The 19,553-nt window shown below is 40.6% G+C and overlaps 1 protein-coding gene across 4 annotated transcripts in view; it reads left to right on the top strand.

Moving 5' to 3' along the window:
• Window positions 1-19,553, top strand: part of ndrg4 (NDRG family member 4) — a 67,072-nt gene that overhangs the window by 39,778 nt on the left and 7,741 nt on the right. For 2 of the 4 annotated variants that reach the window (XM_061772936.1, XM_061772935.1), the window contains exons 4-14: window positions 4,486-4,524; window positions 11,655-11,760; window positions 13,883-14,003; window positions 14,192-14,254; window positions 15,559-15,619; window positions 15,702-15,788; window positions 15,893-15,949; window positions 16,025-16,128; window positions 16,307-16,363; window positions 16,587-16,638; window positions 18,700-18,747. In XM_061772936.1, the coding sequence (XP_061628920.1) occupies window positions 4,486-4,524; window positions 11,655-11,760; window positions 13,883-14,003; window positions 14,192-14,254; window positions 15,559-15,619; window positions 15,702-15,788; window positions 15,893-15,949; window positions 16,025-16,128; window positions 16,307-16,363; window positions 16,587-16,638; window positions 18,700-18,747 (795 nt within the window). Of the gene's footprint in view, window positions 1-4,485; window positions 4,525-8,802; window positions 9,064-11,654; window positions 11,761-13,882; window positions 14,004-14,191; window positions 14,255-15,558; window positions 15,620-15,701; window positions 15,789-15,892; window positions 15,950-16,024; window positions 16,129-16,306; window positions 16,364-16,586; window positions 16,639-18,699; window positions 18,748-19,553 lie in introns of those variants that run through there. The other 2 variants (XM_061772937.1, XM_061772938.1) reach the window with 2 other exon arrangements.

The raw sequence follows: 19,553 nt of genomic DNA, 5'->3' as shown, positions 1-19,553 counted from the left end.
CTGCGGATAGGGTTCAGCACCACTTGAACCTGAACAGGATAAGAGGTATTGAAAATGATGGTATAGAAGCATCTAGGAGAGGTGGCTATGGAGTATTTGACCAGCTTGTTCAACAGAATTCTAGCAGGTGAGAAGATGCGTGCGGAATAGAGGAAAAGTGTGCTGGTGTCCATTTTTAAGAACAAGGCTTATGTGCAGAGCTGTGGGAACTATAGATGAATAAAGTTGATGACCCACACAATGAAATTATGGGAAAGAGTAGTGGAGGCTAGAATCAGGACAGACGTTAGTATTTACGAGTGACAGTATAGTTTTGTGCCAAGGAAGAGTACCACAGATGCATTATTTGCTTTGAGGGTGTTAATGGAGCAGTACAGAGAAGGTCAGAAGGAGCTACATTGTGTCTTTGTAGACCTAGAGAAAGAATATATGACAGGGTACCCAGAAAGCAACTGTGGTACTGTGTTCGGAAGTCTGGAGTGGCAGAGAAGTATGTTAAAATAGTACAGGACATCAATGAGGGCAGTAGAACAGTGGTGAGGTGTTCTGTAGGTCTGTCAGAGGAGTTTCTGGTGGAGGTGGGTCTGCATCAGGGATCAGGCTTGAGCCCCTTCCTGTTTGCAGTGGTGATTGATAGGCCAACAGATGGGGTTTGACTGGAGTCCCCGTGGACCAAGATGTTCACAGATGACATTGTGATCTGCAGTGAAAGCAGGGAGTAGGTGGAAGAACATATAGAAAGATGGAGGTATGCACTGGAAAGGAAAGGAATGAAGATTAGCCAAAGTAAGACAGAATATATGTGCATGAATGAGAGGGGTGGAGGGCAAAGAGTGAGGCTACAGGGAGAAGAGATAGCGAGGGTGGAGGACTTTAAATACTGGCGGTCAAGAGTCCAGAGCAATGGTGAGTGTGGTAAGGAAGTGAAGAAACTGGTCCAAGCAGTTTGAAATGGACAGAAGAAGGTGTCAGGTGGTTTATTTGACAGAAGAGTCTCTGCTAGGATGAAGGGCAAAATTTACAAGACGGTGGTGAGGCCAGCCATGATGTACGGATTACAGACAGTGGCACTGAAGAGACAACTGGAAGCAGAGCTGGAGGTGGCGGAATGAAGATGTTGAGGTTCGCTCTCGGAGTGACCAGGTTGTATAGGATTAGAAATTAGCTCATCAGAGGGACAGCCAACGTTAGATGTTTTGGAGATAAAGTTAGAGAGAGCAGACTTTGATGATTTGGACATGTCCAGAGGCGGCACGGTGGTCGACTGGTTAGAGCGTCAGCCTCACAGTTCTGAGGACCGGGGTTCAATCCCTGGCCCCGCCTGTATGGAGTTTGCATGTTCTCCCTGTGCCTGCGTGGGTTTTCTCCGGGCTCTCCGGTTTCCTCCTACATCCCAAAAACATGCATGCTATGTTAATTGAAAACTCTAAATTGCCGGTAGGTGTGAATGTGAGTGTGAATGGTTGTTTGTTTGTATGTGCCCTGCGATTGGCTGGCAACCAGTTCAGGGTGTACCCCGCCGCCTGCCCGATAATAGCTGGGATAGGCTCCAGCACGCCCGCGACCCTAGTGAGGAGAAGCGCCTCAGAAAATGGATGGATGGACATGTCCAGAGGAGGGATCGTGAGTATGTTGGTAGAAGGGTGATGATGATGGAGCTGCCAGGCAAGAGGGCTACAGGAAGACCAAAGAGAAGGTTGATAGAGGTAGTGAGAGAAGATGTGAGGGCAGGTGGTGTTCGAGAGGAGGATGCTGGAGATTGATAACGGGACAGGCCGAAAGAAAAAGAAGAACAGGCTAAATGGTGTGTTTTTCTGACACTGATGTACCTTGACTGTGGAGTTCCCCTCTAATCGCTTTGAAAGTTGTTTTGGATTATTTTGTTACCATTCCTATTAGCCATCTCTAATTTGTCTTCAGTTTTCCTCTACCGGCCACGGCGACGGAGGCTGGCCACAGTTCAGTGGACCTTAAAACTTTAATTTAGTCTGTAGTCACAGGAAAGTTTCAAATCTCCTGAGACAGCTCTCTCCTTAGCATGTTCAGTGTGGTTCTCACAATGTCTAATTTCCAACATTTACATCTTGAAATCAACTCAACTGATTACAACCTTAAAAACGCTGTCATTGACGGCTTTAGAAGTCAAATATCCTTGTGAATTGGGAAGGCTGGGAATGAATGAGTTTTAAATTACCGGTCACACCTTACCACAACATGTCCCTATGGTCCAATCTTTTCATCAGGTACAATCATTTTTGGGTTTTTTAAAAAAAAAGGTCTGTAATTAAGCAATAATTGTTTAGGCTTTACACGTTCAGGACTTTTGGGGCCGATCACCGATCAGCGAGTTTAAAAAAAAAAAAAAAAACGATAACCGATCACTTATCCGATCACAAGATGGAGCAATGTGTCTATTTAAATGACTTGTTCATTTACTGTATATACTTGTGTACTGTATACTGCTAATCTTCTTGTAGTCTGATCCACGCATTATGTGTCGTCTGTCCCACACGTGTTTTTTTTAAAAATAACTTTCTTGGCTGTCGGATATTTACAGTACTAAGACAAATGACACGGGACAAGGCTAAAAATAAACTAGCCTTTGGATATATTGTACATGATGGGAATGCAGAGTAAATGTCTTTTGCGCCATTGATCGGATCGACGAATTACGACATTAAAGCCGATCAGCATAAAATGCTAATTATCGGCCGATACCGATCAGATTGGTGTAAAGTCTATAATTGTTATTGGTCAGGAAAAAAATGGTTATCAAGCTTCACAAAAATCCATACCCAAACTGCAGTCATACATCCCTTCACAATCTCGTACTCAAAGGTATGTAACTATGCTACTGTTTGTGCGCAAACAAAATATTTACAGGAATTCGGTAAACATTTGTAACTGTTGCTAAATGGGACTCATTGTTCAACATACCTTCTTCTCGTCATCCATCCATCCATCCATCCATTTTCTGTACCGCTTTAGCCTCACAAGGGTTGCGGGCGTGCTGGAGCCTATCCCAGCTAACTTCGGGCGAGAGGTGGGGTACACCCTGAACTGGTCGCAAGCCAATCGCAGGGCACATACAAACAATCAACCATTCGCGCACACATTCACACCTAAGGGTAATTTAGAGTCCTTAATCAACCTACCATGCATGTTTTTGGGATGTGGGAGGAAACCGGAGTGCCCGGAGAAAACCCACACAGGCACAGAGAAGATGCAAACCCCGGTGAGGCCAGATTTTAACCCCTGTCCTCAGAACTGTGAGGCATATGCGCTAACCACTCGTCCCCCGTGCCGCCCTTCTTCTCTTCAACATCCACAATATTAACAAATATGTAAAGTGCAGACATACATATGACTGTGGTAAAACAGTCATAGTAATATGGAGCATGAATAGGACACGTTCTTTCTCTGAATTAAATATATACACTCGTCACAGTTGTAGGGTGGCTAATACTGAAAAGAAAATAGTGCCACCTGGTGGTCCAACCACTGCTCTGCTGGTATTATATTTTCTACTAAAATCTTGTTCTCATCAGTGTCTTTGAGCTGGACCTTATCCTAGGTAGGGCCAAGTGATGGCCAAGTGATGGGGTACACCCTTGCCAATCAATTGTAGGGCACAGAAGATGGACATTTTGAGAAAGCCCGAAATAAAACTAATCTCACATTGAGTCTGACATTTGTCCAGTAAGCTTCATGAGGTCATGTGAAAAATAATGAGGTCTTCATTGCCTGTGCTGAAGTAACATAGGTTAGAATGTGAGCCATAACTATTGAAACTGGTGAAATGGAAACTACTGTATATTGCTCTTAATGATGTGTTATTTGTCAGCACTTTTGATTGTAACAGGCACAGATTTCACCATAGCGAACCATAATACTCCATTTGTCATCAGGTTAATACATATCACATTCACATTTTTTTGCTGACATAAAACTAAAAGTGTTGGAGGCTGGCATTTTCAAATTTTGGCCATTATGCCTGCATTTTGAAGCCACCTTGCCCTTCGTTTGTGCCTTTGAATATTTAATTGTATTTTGGCTGTGAAGGACGCCCCCTGCACTGTTACCAAATGACTAAATGTTATTTTTACTCCCCCATTTTATATTCCAGCACACTTTTACTTATCAGTTGCAAAGGACAATTTATAAATAGCGAAAGAATGTTGGATGTCATAGCTTTTATAATACATTTAGACACACTTGTGACATTAGCAGCATTTTGTGAGGTAGAAACTGACCAGCATTATTGAAGCCGGACTAGATGTTTGGTTTACATAGTTTGTGAACAAAACCAACCATCCAGTAATTGTTTAAACATAGACGTGATCAAGTGTTTTGAGATAAATATGGACAGCTTGTGATGACCCATGTCATGACGATTTTTAATATGTGATGTGTCTCAGTTTGAAAGAAAACCATGTTCCACCATTACTGAGTGTTTTTTCTTCCTCTTTCTCTGTCTCTCTGCAGGAGAGCTGTGAACAACTGATGCCAGTAGGCGATTGGAAGGTATACTGCTATTGTAGTCTTGATCTCTTAATCTTTTGCGGTCCTGCCATCTGTGGTACATTCTATAAAATTTCTTGTATCATTTCAATCCTTCTGGTTTCCTGGGGGAATTCAGTACGGGTCGTAGAGTAAATATAGAAAAGTAGCGGTTAGAATTGTCTTAAATATGCATATGCATTTTAAGGTAATGGAATAGATTGTGATAAAAAAAAATTTGTTTTTAAATTTTTTCCTCCTGTTCGGCTGTTATATCAAGCAGAAAGGAGGATCTGTACCCCATTTATGCCGTTGTACTGTGTCACAGTGGACTTCTTAAACTACCACTGTGGTTTCTATGATGGATATTTATTGAGAATTACAAGTTTTTAAAAGGGAGTGACAGAAACAACAAAAAGGAGATAGAGTGAAGAGATAACTAAATAATATAGGTAAAGAAGACAACAAAAGACACTATCTATAAACAAGATGAGGAAAGTAAATCATTATACACCTAGTACAATGACACATCAGAATTGAGTTTTGTATGGGGCAGTCGTGCTGCACCCTGTGAGGGAAGGATAGGACAAGATAGGACAGGACTGGACAGGACAGGGACATAAGGGAAGCATGCAGGACAGAGGTTATGGCGCTGGCTGTACAATTGAAATGTGGTGGGATGGCTATGTACTTGTAAATTATAAACATCTATAGCAGTGGTCACCAACCCCCGGTCCGCGGACCGGTACTGGTCCATGAGGCATTTGTTACCAAGTCGCATAGAAGGAATGGCCGTAGGCTCCAGCAGCCCGCGACCCTAGTGGGGATAAGCGGTAAAGAAAATGGATGGATGGATGGATGGATTGGGTTTTCGCGTGTCACATGTTTTATTTTGAAAAATGACCAGATCTTCTCCACTGCAACAGCTGTACGTTGTAATTGACAAGTCAAGACTGCACAGAACGGTGCAACAGTTCCGTTTACGCTCCCAGGCGACTCGCTGTGTGAGAGAGAGAGAGAGAGAGTGTAAGGGGATACACAGTAGATGGCCTGTGCCCCAGTAGAGCTTTATGCCTAGCAACGCCTCTGGTGAGCGGGTACCCTTATTAAATATAGAATGAGCTGGTGATAATCGCTGGTGACTTTAATATGTCCGCTGACCTCGAGTGTCTATCCCCACCACTGATCATTTGTGTGCCGCCCCCTGCCCTCCCATTGCTATGCTGGCCAGTGAGGTGATTTGACAAATATAATAATATCCATCCATCCATCCATTGTCCATTTTCCTCACTAGGGTCGCAGGTGTGCTGGCGCCTATCTCAGTTGACTTCTAGACCAGTGGTCTACCTAATATGCTGGATTTATGTGGTCTTAGCAGGCATAAGTTTAGACCAGAGGTCTGCAACCTTTATTATCAAAAGAGCCATTTTGCCCCTCTTCTACCAAAAAAATAAATAAAAAATAGTCAGGAGCTGCAAAAAATAACAGAGCTTGTGAACTTTTAGAAGTTTTCATCTTTTATTTATTTTACCTGTTACAACCACTGAATATAACGAGAAGTGCAGTGTGCATTTGTTGCCGTACTTTGAAATAAATTAAACTGTGAACTAGGCCTATTTAAATCCTTCCTATATTTGTGTAAAAGTAAAATAAAAACTACCCCACTTTAATATAAATAAAACATTTAGCTGCAGCTTAGCAGCTTTAAAAATAAATATAAAATTAGGAGCGTCTTTGACAAGTCCATGTCAGTGTTTACTGGTCCTCTCAGGGTTTTTTTCTCAGCCTGCAATCAACTAGGCACCTGAACATACAAAAAAACTACATCATCTGATCGGAGTCTGAAATAAATGTTTTTTTTTGGGGGGGAATGGCTTTTTTAATGCTATTGTTCTTGCCTGTTTAATGTGACTTCTGTGTCTGAGGTTCGCTGCAGATCTTTCCTATGTTGGGGCTGTAAGACTGTAGGCTCTCATCTGTGAGGCGGGAGCGGTGTTTGGACTTTATGAAGTTGATGCTTGAGAAAACTTGCTCACATAAGTATGTTGAGCCAAAGATGGACAGTACTCCAAATGCATACTTTTTAATGTTAATATACATGTCAGGAATGGCACTCCATGTTTCAAAAACAAGTTTGTCGGGGTGTGGGAATTTTTCCATATCACTCCATTTGTGCTCTTTAGCGAGAATAGCCTTCTGATAGATTAGATTTCTTCAAGTTCCGCTGTCAGTGATTTGAACTTATTTACCCACAAATCTTTATCCACTATGTCAGCCAGTTCAATTTCTAGATCAGGCTGACTTACTCCGGTGAATGCAACTGTGGAAGGGATGGATCGATGTCCAGCGGTGTGACAGGGAAAGAAAGAGTAGATTTCTCCTTTCTGAAATCACTGAATCTTTCTCCAAATGCAGCTTGCATTGCATTGATGGCACGGTACAAATAATCACAATTTATTCGATTGTTCGCTTCTTTGAACTCTCTTAGGGAGGGGAAGTGAAAGAGCGTACCTTTTTGTGCATCTCTTGCAAACACTGTCATCTTGCGCTCAAACGCCAAAATATCCTCCAGCATCTGCAGGGCTTCTCGTTCTTTGGACATTTTTATTCAGCGTGTTCAAGTGACTTGTCATATCTACCATGACGTAAAACTTTCCCAGCCAATCGAAGTCTTCCAGTTCAGGATAGCTGCGGCCTTTTCTTTCCAAGAAGGTTTTTACATGCTCCAGACAGGTAACGAAACATTTCAGCACCTCTCCCCTGTTGTACAGCAGGAGATCTGAATATGCCTTGTTGACTTCTTCTAACAATGAACGAAACTGACAGTGGCTTAACCCGTTCGCAATTATTTTGTTTACTATCTTGATAACGAGGTTCCTAACTTCCACACATTCAAGGGGGAATGTTTGTGCGCACAGTGCTTCTTGGTGTAGGTTGCAGTGAAACGTCATTAGCTCCCGATCCAGTGACTTTTGAAGTAAATTCACAACGCCCTTCTGTGCTCCTCTCATACTGGGTGCCCCATCAGTAGACACTGAAGCCAGGTGAGTGGTCTTTATTCTTTTCGCTTCTAGACAACTCACAACAGCTTCACAAATGTCCTGCCCCTGTGTTTGGCTCTTTAGCGGTATGAGTTCAATCAGTTCTTCCTGCGGCCCATCAGAGTTGACATATCTGCATAATAGTGCCGTCTGCTCAAAATCGTTTACGCCACTTGACTCATCACATGCAATTGACCATGCTTGAGCTAAATTGATGTCCTCAGTTTGCTTTCTGGTGATGTTTTCTGCTATTTTAATGGTCCTGTTCTTGACGGTCTTTCTCTAATTTTCTGAACAATTTTGGTTGTTTATAAAGTCAGAGAATAGATGCTCTGATGTTATTATGAACGATTCTTTCATATATTCTCCATCTGTGAACGGCTTTCCCCTCTTTACGATCTCCAGAGCTGTCACAAAACTTGCAGTGCTAGTTGACTGTAGAGAGGTAATCCACTTCATGAAAGATAGTTTGCTCTCTTCAGCTTTTCGTAGCAATTCCGAAATTGCTCTCTTTCGTTCATCTTTGGTTGGGTATTTTTCAGCGAAGGCAGAGTGGTTGTTTTAAAAATGTCTTTCAACGTTACATGTTTTGTTGTTCGATATTTTCTCGCCACATAGCAAGCACAAAGGTAAGACAGCGTCATTGGCGATGAAGGCAAATAATTATGTCCATGCTGAATTAAACTCTCTATTTTCTTACGAAACTTTTTTTTTGGGATTATTTCATGGTTAGGCTATTGCAGGGTTCGCACACTACAAAAGCCGCCAGCAGGTAAAGGCGAAGGCTGACGACGTTGATGTGACGTATATTTTCGTTGACAAATTATCAATTAAAAATAGCTCTTTTAAAATTAGATGGCATCAACTCAAACTTCAAGATAACTGCGCAACAAAATAAAGTAATAATGATAATATTTTATATGACTAAAAAATGATCTAAGAAATACCATTTATTTATGTTCGGGGTTTTTTGTTTTCTCAAGGCCAAAGGGAGCCGCTACAATGAGGGTGAAGAACGCCCAGGTTGTGGCAGATCGTTCTACCAAATTGGCAAACGCGCAGCGAGCCTTGCGCTTGCACGGAAATCAGGATACGCCGACATTTGCGCCTGTGGTAGTGGTGCTGATGCAAAAGGATGCCTAAAAGACTGACAATAATGGTAGCCAATTGTGTGACAGATTGTGAGATAGAGAGGCAGACGCAGAGTTCTGAGCCAGTGCTCGGCTGCCTACACCACCCCCATGCTATTGTTTCCTATAGAGTGTGAGACGAATGGGAGCCGAGGGGGGAGGGCATCAACTTAAAAGTCTGGATGCGGGTAGCTTCCAAGCAGACAAAGACACTGCAGCAGTGTGCAGCATCTATCATCCAGTCTTCTCATTTTCCAGCGGGTGTTCATCAGACACTAGTCCTGTAAAACAGGAGAGGCCTGGCTGCTCGTCTACCTGTCTACACCTTCCTTCTTTTCTTTAGACACTGAGAGAACATTTACTGTGGAATCATGCCTGAATGCTGGGACGGGGTGAGTGGACTGCATTTAGGGTTTACTGTATGCCGTGGCGAGTGTTGCGTGTGATACAATATGAGTGATATAGGTTGTGATATGGTGCGTTTGTGAGTCGCTTATTGTTATTGGAATTTATCATTATCAATCATTTGTATTTAATTAAAATGTATTGTAGTATTGTGATATTTAATATTTCTATAAAACCCAGAAGAAGTAGTTGCAGAACTAATTTTAAAAAATTATGCAGTGGGCGGGGGGATTTTCAGGCTGTTATGTACTGTACAATGCTGTTTTACATGTTGTATGTTTGTCCTACTGACACAGTTGAGCATGCTGCCACTGATGCGCTTTTCCTCTGCGGATAAATGTGTCTACATGTACGTGTGCCTACGTGTTCGTGTACATGTGCGCGTGCGTACCTGCTTGTTTCAAGAAACCATCCTCTTTGCAGCCATGTTGTTAACCTTGAACTAAACAAGTAATTGCACAAAAAAATAGCTTGCTGAATAAAATGAAACTACGATTTAATCTGCCTCTCTGATTGTGATCATAATTTAGCGCTTTTGGTTAACACGCATTGAGTATGTGTGAAAATAAATGATTTCTAAAGGTCAATGCGGAAAATTGGTTTCTATTCTACAAGATAAGAGGCATCTCCGAAGAGTCCCCATTCTGGACATCTGAAGGTCATCACGTTAAATAGCACCCCTTAATATTTGCTATGTGTAAGCAAATCCTAAAACAGTTTGCTAATAAAGAGTCTGACGCAGTAACTGGCTCAAATAGAATGCTGATTCTATCGCATGTTGATCCTGATTTAAAAACAATCTTACTAAATTAGGTCCTAATGAATGGTTGACTGCAATATTATCTGCAGCCAAGGAAGAGGGGATTATGCAGTGTTTTTCATCAATCACTTTAAGCATTAATTTTCTTTCTGTCTGTAGTGATTCATTTGGAGGTTATGAAAATAATACCAAAAAAATGTGTATCGTGTTGAATTGAAATTGTGGGCATGCAACATTGGAGGTGCTACATTGAGGTTCCGATCACCAAGAACTTGTTGGGGAGATTCATTGTTAGCTGTTTTTCTGGTGGAGTGCGACATAATGATAGGAAGAGAGGAGAAATTGTAATTGCCTATTGAGAGTGAAGCTCTACAGTATGTGCTGACCATAAGTAGGGTTAAATGTCTAAATTGTTCAATCTGTTCTGCATATGTGTTCTTTCTCTGTGTGGTTATGCAAACATGTATCTTCGCCTCCATTTTCATTTTGCTGGCTTTGATCGACTGACAAAATGTGGGTCAGGTCTACGCATCTCAGAATTATTGCAGATCATGTGTTCGTTATAAAGCGCTAGAAGCAATCTTTATCACCGGCAACACAGACAGTTTCATTTTAGAGTAATATTCTATTTACCGGCTTTTATTAACACCTGAAACTATGTAAGATTCATTTTCATTTAATTTGATCAATAACAGTAAAGACACGGTCCACTGAATTTCATTTGAAAATCACTTTTTTTTGGCAATTGTCATCCATCAAAAGGTCATTATTGTTTCTAAGATACAAAACATTCTAAAGCAATATTTTCAAACTTTTAATGCCAAATTGTCTTTACTGTTATGTGTCTGAAATGAAGTTTCATGATATGCTACATGTTTTCTGAGGATCCTAATTACATATTTGGATATGTAGGCTTTTTCTCCTATTGCTTAACATGCCATTTCCTTGAAAACAAGCACACATCCATCTTAGTATCTGCAGAGTTGCTTTTTTACAAACGGTGCTTCTTTTTCACTCAAGCTGTCTTTGCCGTTAATGCCACTGGAGAGCGCCTTGTTATGTTGTTGTAATACACCACAGGGATCTGTGAGCTGAAATGCCAGGATGAGGCAGCCATTTTGCGTTCCCATAATAGCAGACAGCAAAATAACATTATTTCTGAGATATGAATGTATATGTATGAATTTGTGATAGTGTCCAAACTACTGCATGTCTTTACCGTTATTACGATTGTGTAAAGACAAGTGTGTGATGGTTTTAATGAGTAGTTAGGATCATTTATACACTTTGGGCAACACGTAAATTGTGCAACTCACATACTTTTTAAAGAAGCTGCTTTTACCGTTATACTGTCTTTGCCAGTATATTTCAATGGTCCGCCACTATTTTTTCTGTCAATAAAGATTGCCTTTATTATGAATTCCTAAAATTATAAATTCATAATTTTTTTAAAATATCGATTTAAGCATGGATGTTTCAGCATGGAAGACATTTACTCATAGAAAACCAAGGCAGCATAAAAAATTACAATATGTATGTATTTATTTATTTTTATCAGTGTCTTTACCGTCCATCCATCCATTTACTGAGCCGCTTCTCCTCACAAGGGTCGCGGGAGTGCTGGAGCCTATCCCAGCTATCATCGGGCAGGAGGCGGGGTACACCCTGAACTGGTTGCCGGCCAATCGTAGGGCACATATAAGTGTCTTTACCGTTATTGCCCAAATTGTATGAAAAAGGCAGAAATGCCTTCATATTCTGCATGAGCGGATGTTTGTTTTCAGAGGAGCAGGTGAACAAGAGTGTTTTCCTTCACAGGAACATGATGTTGAGACCCCTTATGGGATGCTGCATGTGGTTATCCGCGGGGCACCCAAAGGGAACAAGCCTGCTATTCTCACCTATCATGATGTGGGACTGAACCGTGAGTAGTGTGTATTTCTTCCTTGACAGATGTGGCAGTTTTATTTATTTATTTATTTATTTATTTGTATTAAAAGGTGTTTCTGCGCTTTACAGACATGATAATTGGCTACATGGACAGCTGCTTTCCTTCACACATGCACACACAGTAAGAAATTTGGATCACCAGTGTGACACCGATACAGATAATTAGAAATTCAGAGGCAAACAAGAGAAACAACACATGTATGTTTAAAGTCCACCGTGCCGCCCAATCACATACAATGTTACGGAATCCAGTAACCATTGAGCAGGTGTTAAGATATCACAAAATAAGAAAACATTTTGAAGAAATGAAGGAAGAAGGCTGCTGTATGAATGGGAATGACAAAAATACAAATGTCGAGGAGATAAGAAAACAAATGAACAAGTGAGTGTGTAAAACAGTGATGAAAAGTAGGTCAGAAAAACATCCATGTCCCATGGAGGGAGGAGGGGCGGAGCCAACAGCGATGCAGATGATTTATCGGGAGATGTGGGGGTTGGAGAATAGCATGCTGTCAGATGGCGACTTCTTTTTTTATGTTTGTTTCTGAAAATAATGACAATCTTGACATTAAAACCAAAAACTAAAAGTAACAAAAGTAACAACAAATAAAATACAAATAACTAACTAGTCCTCTGTACCGGTGTAGCGTAAAATGTACACTTAAAGACGTAGACATGTAATGATGATTTGTATTCACTAGCAGGTAATAAAACACCTGATGTGCACAAAATCTCACAGGAAGGAATGAGGTGGGGGATGAAATTAATCACGTTTAAAAATAAATCAATATCATCTCAATCAGCAGATAGTCTGCCTGGAACTCAGTAGAAAGGAGAATAAAGACAAGGAAAACATGAAATGAACGTAAAAATAGGAACTAAAAATGTCCATGGATTCAGGGAACAGAAATGAGGTCACAAACCATAACTGCAAAATTAATACACAGATGCGTTCGTGTGTGGTGATGGGACTGCAGAGGAAAGAGGAGGATGAGGAAAATAAAGAGAGAGGGAATCAAATTGAGAGGAGGAAAAAGTGTAGAGGGAGAAAGTGGGTCACCGAGTCAGTAAAAGTGCAGACTGTAAGCTGCTGATGAATAATTCACCAAGAGCAATTTCTCACCTATGTCGTTATAGAGCATCAGTGTTCTTGCCGCATTCATAGAATGCGACAAACAGACATGAAGCCGCAGTGTTCCCCGGGCCTCATCTGTTTTCCATGCATCACCCAGATGTCAGGCTAATTAAACCTTTTAATTCATGATGCTCAGTTCAAGCCTAAGGAAGATGCAATGTCGCTGCATGGTTACGCCAAGGCTGGCATGCATGCAGGCTCAAGGCAGGACAACCAAAGCCAGTAGGAATGAGGCCACATAGAGGGCTGACATCTATTATACGTGGAAGTAATTCAGAATTATATTTTATGATCTGGCTTCAAATATTAAAGCGATATTTACAGTTGACGGGAGATCCTAAGTGACTTACTCTAATAAATAGTATTTTCTCATGAACAATAAAACCGTTTATTTTTTGGAGCGCTATCTGTACGAAATAAATATTAACTGATTGTTTTGTTACCAGGCGGCACGGTGGGCGAATGGTTAGAGTGTCTGCCTCACAGTTCTGAGGACCGGGGTTCAATCCCCGTCCCCGCCTGTGTGGAGTTTGCATGTTCTCCCCGTGGGTTTTCTCCGGGCACTCCGGTTTCCTCCCACATCCCAAAAACATGCATGGTAGGTTAATTGACAACTCTAAATTTGCCATAGGTGTGAATGTGAGTGTGAATGGTTCTTTGTTTCTATGTGCTCTGCGATTGGCTGGCAACCAGTTCAGGGTGTACCCCGCCTCCTGCCCGATGATAGCTGGGATAGGCTCCAGCACGCCCGCGACCCTTGTGAGAATAAGCGGCTCAGAAAATGGACGGATGGATGTTTTGTTACCAGCCTACTCATAAAAAGCATGATTCTCACTTACGGTGTATGAGTGACCACAAAACAAGTGATTCACTAAGAATCAGGATCAAAATGTCGAATGGGATCACATTCCTCAGCAAATCAGACTGCACGTTAGCCTTTTCCCTCTCCTCTTTCCTGCAGACAAGCTGTGCTTCAACACTTTCTTCAATAATGAGGATATGCAGGAGATCACCAAGCACTTTGTGATTTGCCACGTCGACGCGCCGGGACAGCAGATTGGAGCGTCACAGTTGCCACAAGGGTACACAAAAGCAGATTTGTAAAAATGCTTTCATTGCACTTAACTTACGTTATTTAATAAAGGAAAACAATGCTTTTTTTTATAGATAGACGAGTCACTAATGCAAAATTGTTAAAGCGTCTATGAATTAACAAATATAACGAGAGTCATTGATGTAGGGATTCAGTACATGTCCTTTCCTTCCACAGGTATCAGTATCCCACTATGGACCAGTTGGCTAGTATGCTGTCCACTGTGGTGCAGCATTTTGGGTTGGTGCATTTTATTTTTCAGTAATACTCGCCAATTTTTTTTTATTGCACCAGCTTTGCCATCGACTAGGACATCATGTTCTTGTTTTGCTCAGAAAGCTGGCAAAGATGATGCACTGTATTTCTCTGATACACTGCAGGAAATCTGTTAATTAAAATGCTTTTGAGTTACACACACTCAGTCAGGATTGATTAAATTTCACTCCTGTCGCTTGATTTAATACAAAGCATTAATATTGAAATTCATTCATTTGATTTTGGAGAAGTAAACAGACTATGTCTCGTATAAAGTACCTCTGCAGTGTGGCGTTTTTTTTTGCCAAACTTTACATTTTTATAATGTTTTAATCAATTTATTTAAGTCACTAACAGTGAGATAATGGTAAAAAAGAATACAAACGAAAGAACAAAAGAAAAACAGTCTTGATCATTAGTAACGTCACATCCTGTCAAAGTACTGTACCGCACGCATCTGATTGTGATGCGCTAAGGCGGGGGTGAACAATAAATTTTTAGAAGGGGCCATGTGAGAAACTTGAATGGTTGTCGAGGGCCACACCAACATGCTGACTTCAGTTTGCATGTTCTCCCCGTGCCTGCGTGGGCTTTCTCCGGGTACTTTGATTTCCTCCCACATCCCAGAAACATGCATGGTAGGTTGATTGAAGACTCTAAATTTCCCGTAGGTGTGAGTGTGACTGCAAACATTTTTTTTGGTTTATATGTGCGCTGCAATTGGCTGGCGACCAGTTCAGGGTGTACACTGCCTCTCGCCCAGAAAATGGATGGATGGACGGATATATTTTAATTTCATTTCCCAATCATAACATTTGTCATAGCTGCACAAGTAGCATCTTATTAAAACCATTTTTTTTATTACTGCGTTATAAAAAATCCATCCATCCATCCATTTTCCGTATCGCTTATCCTCACTAGGGTGGTGGGTGTGCTGGAGCCTATCCCAGCTATCTCTGCGCGAGAGCCGGGGTACACCCTAAACTGGTCGCCAGCCAATTGCAGAAATTAAAATATATACTGTTAAAAAAATTATATAATCAGTCAGATTCAAAATGACATACAGGTATCTACTTATATTAACGTTACATCACTATTTAATCAGCATTCACAAAAACATGGTCAAAAACCTGGAGAGGCAAAAGCTTAAATTTCAGCCTGTGCTGCTAATAATTTATGTAACAATATAATGACAAAAAGGAAATTTAGCAATGGAAGTATCACTCTCAAAATACAATATTATAGATTACATCTATCTTAAAAACATCATAACCGTTGAACTATTTTAGATTCAAGAGTATCGTTGGGATTGGCGTTGGAGCTGGATCGTACATCCTGGCCAAGTTTGCTGTGAGTCTCATTCACATATAAAATATTCCTGAAAGTGGACAACCTGTGAAACAATGTTTTTTATTTTTTTAAATCTATCTAGCTGATCTTCCCTGACCTTGTGGAGGGTTTGGTTCTGCTCAACATTGACCCCAATGGCAAAGGTTGGATTGACTGGGCTGCCACAAAGGTACCTGATTTGAAACTGTGACAGACAATGCCTTTGGAATATTTCATAGTACACTGTATATAGTTCCCCTCTCTTAGAATTTGCAATCTTTGTCTTTCCTCTAGCTGTCAGGACTGACAAGCGCCCTGCCAGATACTGTACTGCCACATCTTTTCAGTCAGGTACGTTAAGAAGACCTTGTAACACCAGTTCTTGCATAACGAGCACAAAATATCGAAGCTTTTATTTGTGAACAGGAGGAGCTGATGAACAACACCGAGCTGGTGCAGAGCTACCGGCAACAGATCAACAACACCATCAACCAGTTTAACTTGCAGCTTTTCTGGAACATGTATAACAGGTAGAATACTTGTATGTTTATCATTTCAACATGTATTGATCCATTGCCTCACCCAAAACTCTCCCAACCCATGCCTTACATCGAGCACTCATCTTTAGATGTGAATTATCCAGAGACACTACTTTTCATAGACAACCTGTTGAATAGCATAACATTGTATTATTATTGTCTTTTCTAGTCGGAGGGATTTGGAGATGAACCGCAGCGGGACTGTGCTGAATGCTAAAACCCTGAAGTAAGTCCAACATACCTGTATGTCATAATTCAGTGATGGCTGGATCAGTGGATTGACATTTCCTGCTATGAAGACCTTGCTTCAGTCATTAAGGAGTCGAAATGTTGGGTACACGGTGTTGTTTTTCAGTGTTTATTGTAATGAATAATTATATTACAAATATCAATGAAATAATACACATTAGTTCAGTAAATGTTTACCATAAATGGTGGGTTTGTTTTAGGTGTCCGGTTATGTTGGTTGTGGGGGACAATGCCCCTGCGGAGGAAGGAGTGGTGAGTCCATCTTTGCTCTCTTTCTACATTGTCTAACTCAGTGTTCCCAACTTTTATTGCATAAGGGGAAAATCTCACACCAACAAGAAAAAAATGTCGCAAAAAGTATGAAGAGTAAAATAATGATGTTTTCGTCTCAATTTAGTTACAAATTGACTTACTCAGTGTGAAATCTGGTCCTGTTTCATGAAACACACATCTGATCTACTTGAAGGAAGCCATTACCTATTCTGCGTGTCACTATACATCGCTCACATAGATAGTTGAGCAAACATATATTTGTCATTAATAAATAATAATGTTCAGACAAATTAGGTGAAATTGGATAATTTCCCACGCATCTCTGATGATGTCACACTAGTGCGCCATGGCACATGGGTTCACTGGTCTGACTGGTGTATATATAAATATATAACAGGAAGTCAAGTTAAACTTGTACATATAAACCATTTGATGCGAAAGAACAGTCGCAAATAACTTTTAACAATGGTGTATTTAACTTTTGGCTGAAAAATTCATAAATGGATATTAAGTCAATTGGGTTAGTTACACACACATTGCCTTTTAGTTCATCGGTCTAATATTGATACTGGCTATAAAGAACCCTGAGTCAAATGTTCATTTTAGTTATGCTGTGGGCTGAAAGAAAATGAAAGAAAGAGAAAAAGAAAGAAAATGGATGTTCATATTTTGGACACTCTTTATTTAAACCATGTAAACCTTTTTGATCCAGGCCCCTAAAACCATCAAAATAATCGTTTGGAACCGGAATCAAAATGAGGAACCGGAATCAGGACTGGAATCGCTCAGATTCAAATGACGCCCAACCCTATTGGCTACCAACTATAAAGTCAAGTCAAGTCTTTCCTCAGTATTTGGCAAGCAAGTCGCAAGTCATAAAACTGGCAACTCGAGTCAACTTGAGTCAAGTCAATTGACTCAAGTCCCCCCCATATCTGATCTTTAGGATTATTGCTATAATTAATATATTGAGATATTTGTATCATACCTACTTAATAACTGTGAACTAGCTCAAAAACATTCATGATGCAGATTCAAAAGTATAGTTCCAATTTGATCACTATTTGTGCTCTGTACAATGTTATGTATGTTTATCCATTGCATGTCTGTAGTGTCTGTCTTCATTTCCCACATGAAGCAAGTTAGACACACAGCCTAATTCATACTCGCCACAAGCATACACTACCCTCTTATTGTCATGTCTGCATGTCCATTTGTGTGAGTGGGTGTCTCATGCCTTTATACGTGTGCACGTGCGTGTGTACGTGTGTGTGTGTGTGTGTGTGTACGTGCATGCGTGCGTGTGTGTGGTGTTGTGTCGGGGGCCAGATGGTCTCGTTCCGGCTCTGAAGTCTCTCAATTTGAAATGGTGTCACTTATCTAGGCTTCTGTGTTAGTTGATCTGCTGCATGAGAAACCTTAAATAAACCTCTTGCTTCAAAAGCAGGACAAATATGGAGTCAGGGTAGGAGGTGAGAATGAGGAGAGATGTTACAAAAGCACCTGCAGAATGATGGCGAGATAAAAACAGCATGAGGAGGCGAGATTTAAACATTTTTAGGCATGACAGGTTGAGGTCATATCTGTTGATGTGAGCAGTTGAGGCAGTGTTGGCTTCTAAATATGTCTTTTGCTTGGGATCAACAAAGGGTGGGAGAGAAAGGAACACGTTAACGTTTTATTGTCATCTGTATAATCTGGCATTTGAAATTCCAAGATTGATTTGGCAATCTATTTGGGGGATTTTGAATAAACATAGCAGGATGCAGTGAGCAAAAATATGCCGTCCACACGAATAGCACTGTTTGAGTGTGCATGCATGCATGCGTGCGTACGTGTGTTCTCAGCCCACTGGAGTGAGTCATCGCTGCAGCACACTGCAGTATCTGGGTCACTCATATGCCCTTTTTAAATGGGCCCCATGCGTTTTACGTATATAGTCAATTCATTGTAGTGAATTGTCCTTTTTAAAAGTTACAATTCGCTCACAATGCTTTCAAACCCTTCTTGTTAACGACGTCTGTTTCACGTTTTCTCAAGGTTGAGTGCAACTCCAAGCTTGACCCAACCAACACCACCTTCCTAAAGGTAACCACAGTGCTTGGATGCCCTACAGTAATGTGAATAATAATGTCCATGGAATGTGCTTAAGATTTACGTGGTCCCCATGGGCAGCAGTTTATGTTTTTTTGTTACAAAAAAATTTTAGATTAACTTTACCTACAATGAAAGTCAAGTAACAGAATAAACACTAGGATTTAGAATTATAGCCCAAGCATTGCATGTGACGTTCTTTTTGCAGTAATCGTATGCAACTTCAGAAATCCTTTTGCTGCCACACTTGTTGTTTATGTGGCATAGTATCTGCCATTGTCAACCATCACCTCAGAATACCTACTTTATTTGGCCTCTAATATTAATCAGCCTGAACTTCTTTTATGCTTTATTAGTACTGTAGTGTCAAAGGTTTTATAATTTTACGAAGGTTTTACGAAGGTTTTACAAATAATTGTGTATTCTCTATATTGGCATGCAGGACTGTTATTCAGCCGTGATATTTCTTTGCACTGGGGATCACAATTTTTGTTGAGTTAGGTCTGACAGCTGTTTTTAATTAATTTTTAGGTGCGGAATCCAAAACTATTCTCAGTTTTTGAAGAAAGTGAGAACAAAGTGGAACAAATGAATATATATAACTATGTAAATAAAACACTAAAATGGAGTAGTTCCAAGTTTGGAAACTACAAAAACAGCATAAAACGAGATAGAACTTACAACGGTATGCCCATGGTTTCGAGGTTAAGAGAAAAGCCAGCACAAATCCTCTTAATTCCTACTATGCTAGCCTTCTGTTGGCAGGTATTGATAGTACTGACCTATTGGGAGCTGCACAC

The sequence above is a fragment of the Phyllopteryx taeniolatus genome, chromosome 5 (assembly GCF_024500385.1).
Source record: "Phyllopteryx taeniolatus isolate TA_2022b chromosome 5, UOR_Ptae_1.2, whole genome shotgun sequence".
In the NCBI taxonomy this organism is placed as follows: Eukaryota; Metazoa; Chordata; class Actinopteri; order Syngnathiformes; family Syngnathidae; genus Phyllopteryx; species Phyllopteryx taeniolatus.
This window is presented reverse-complemented; position numbering and strand designations above follow the sequence as displayed.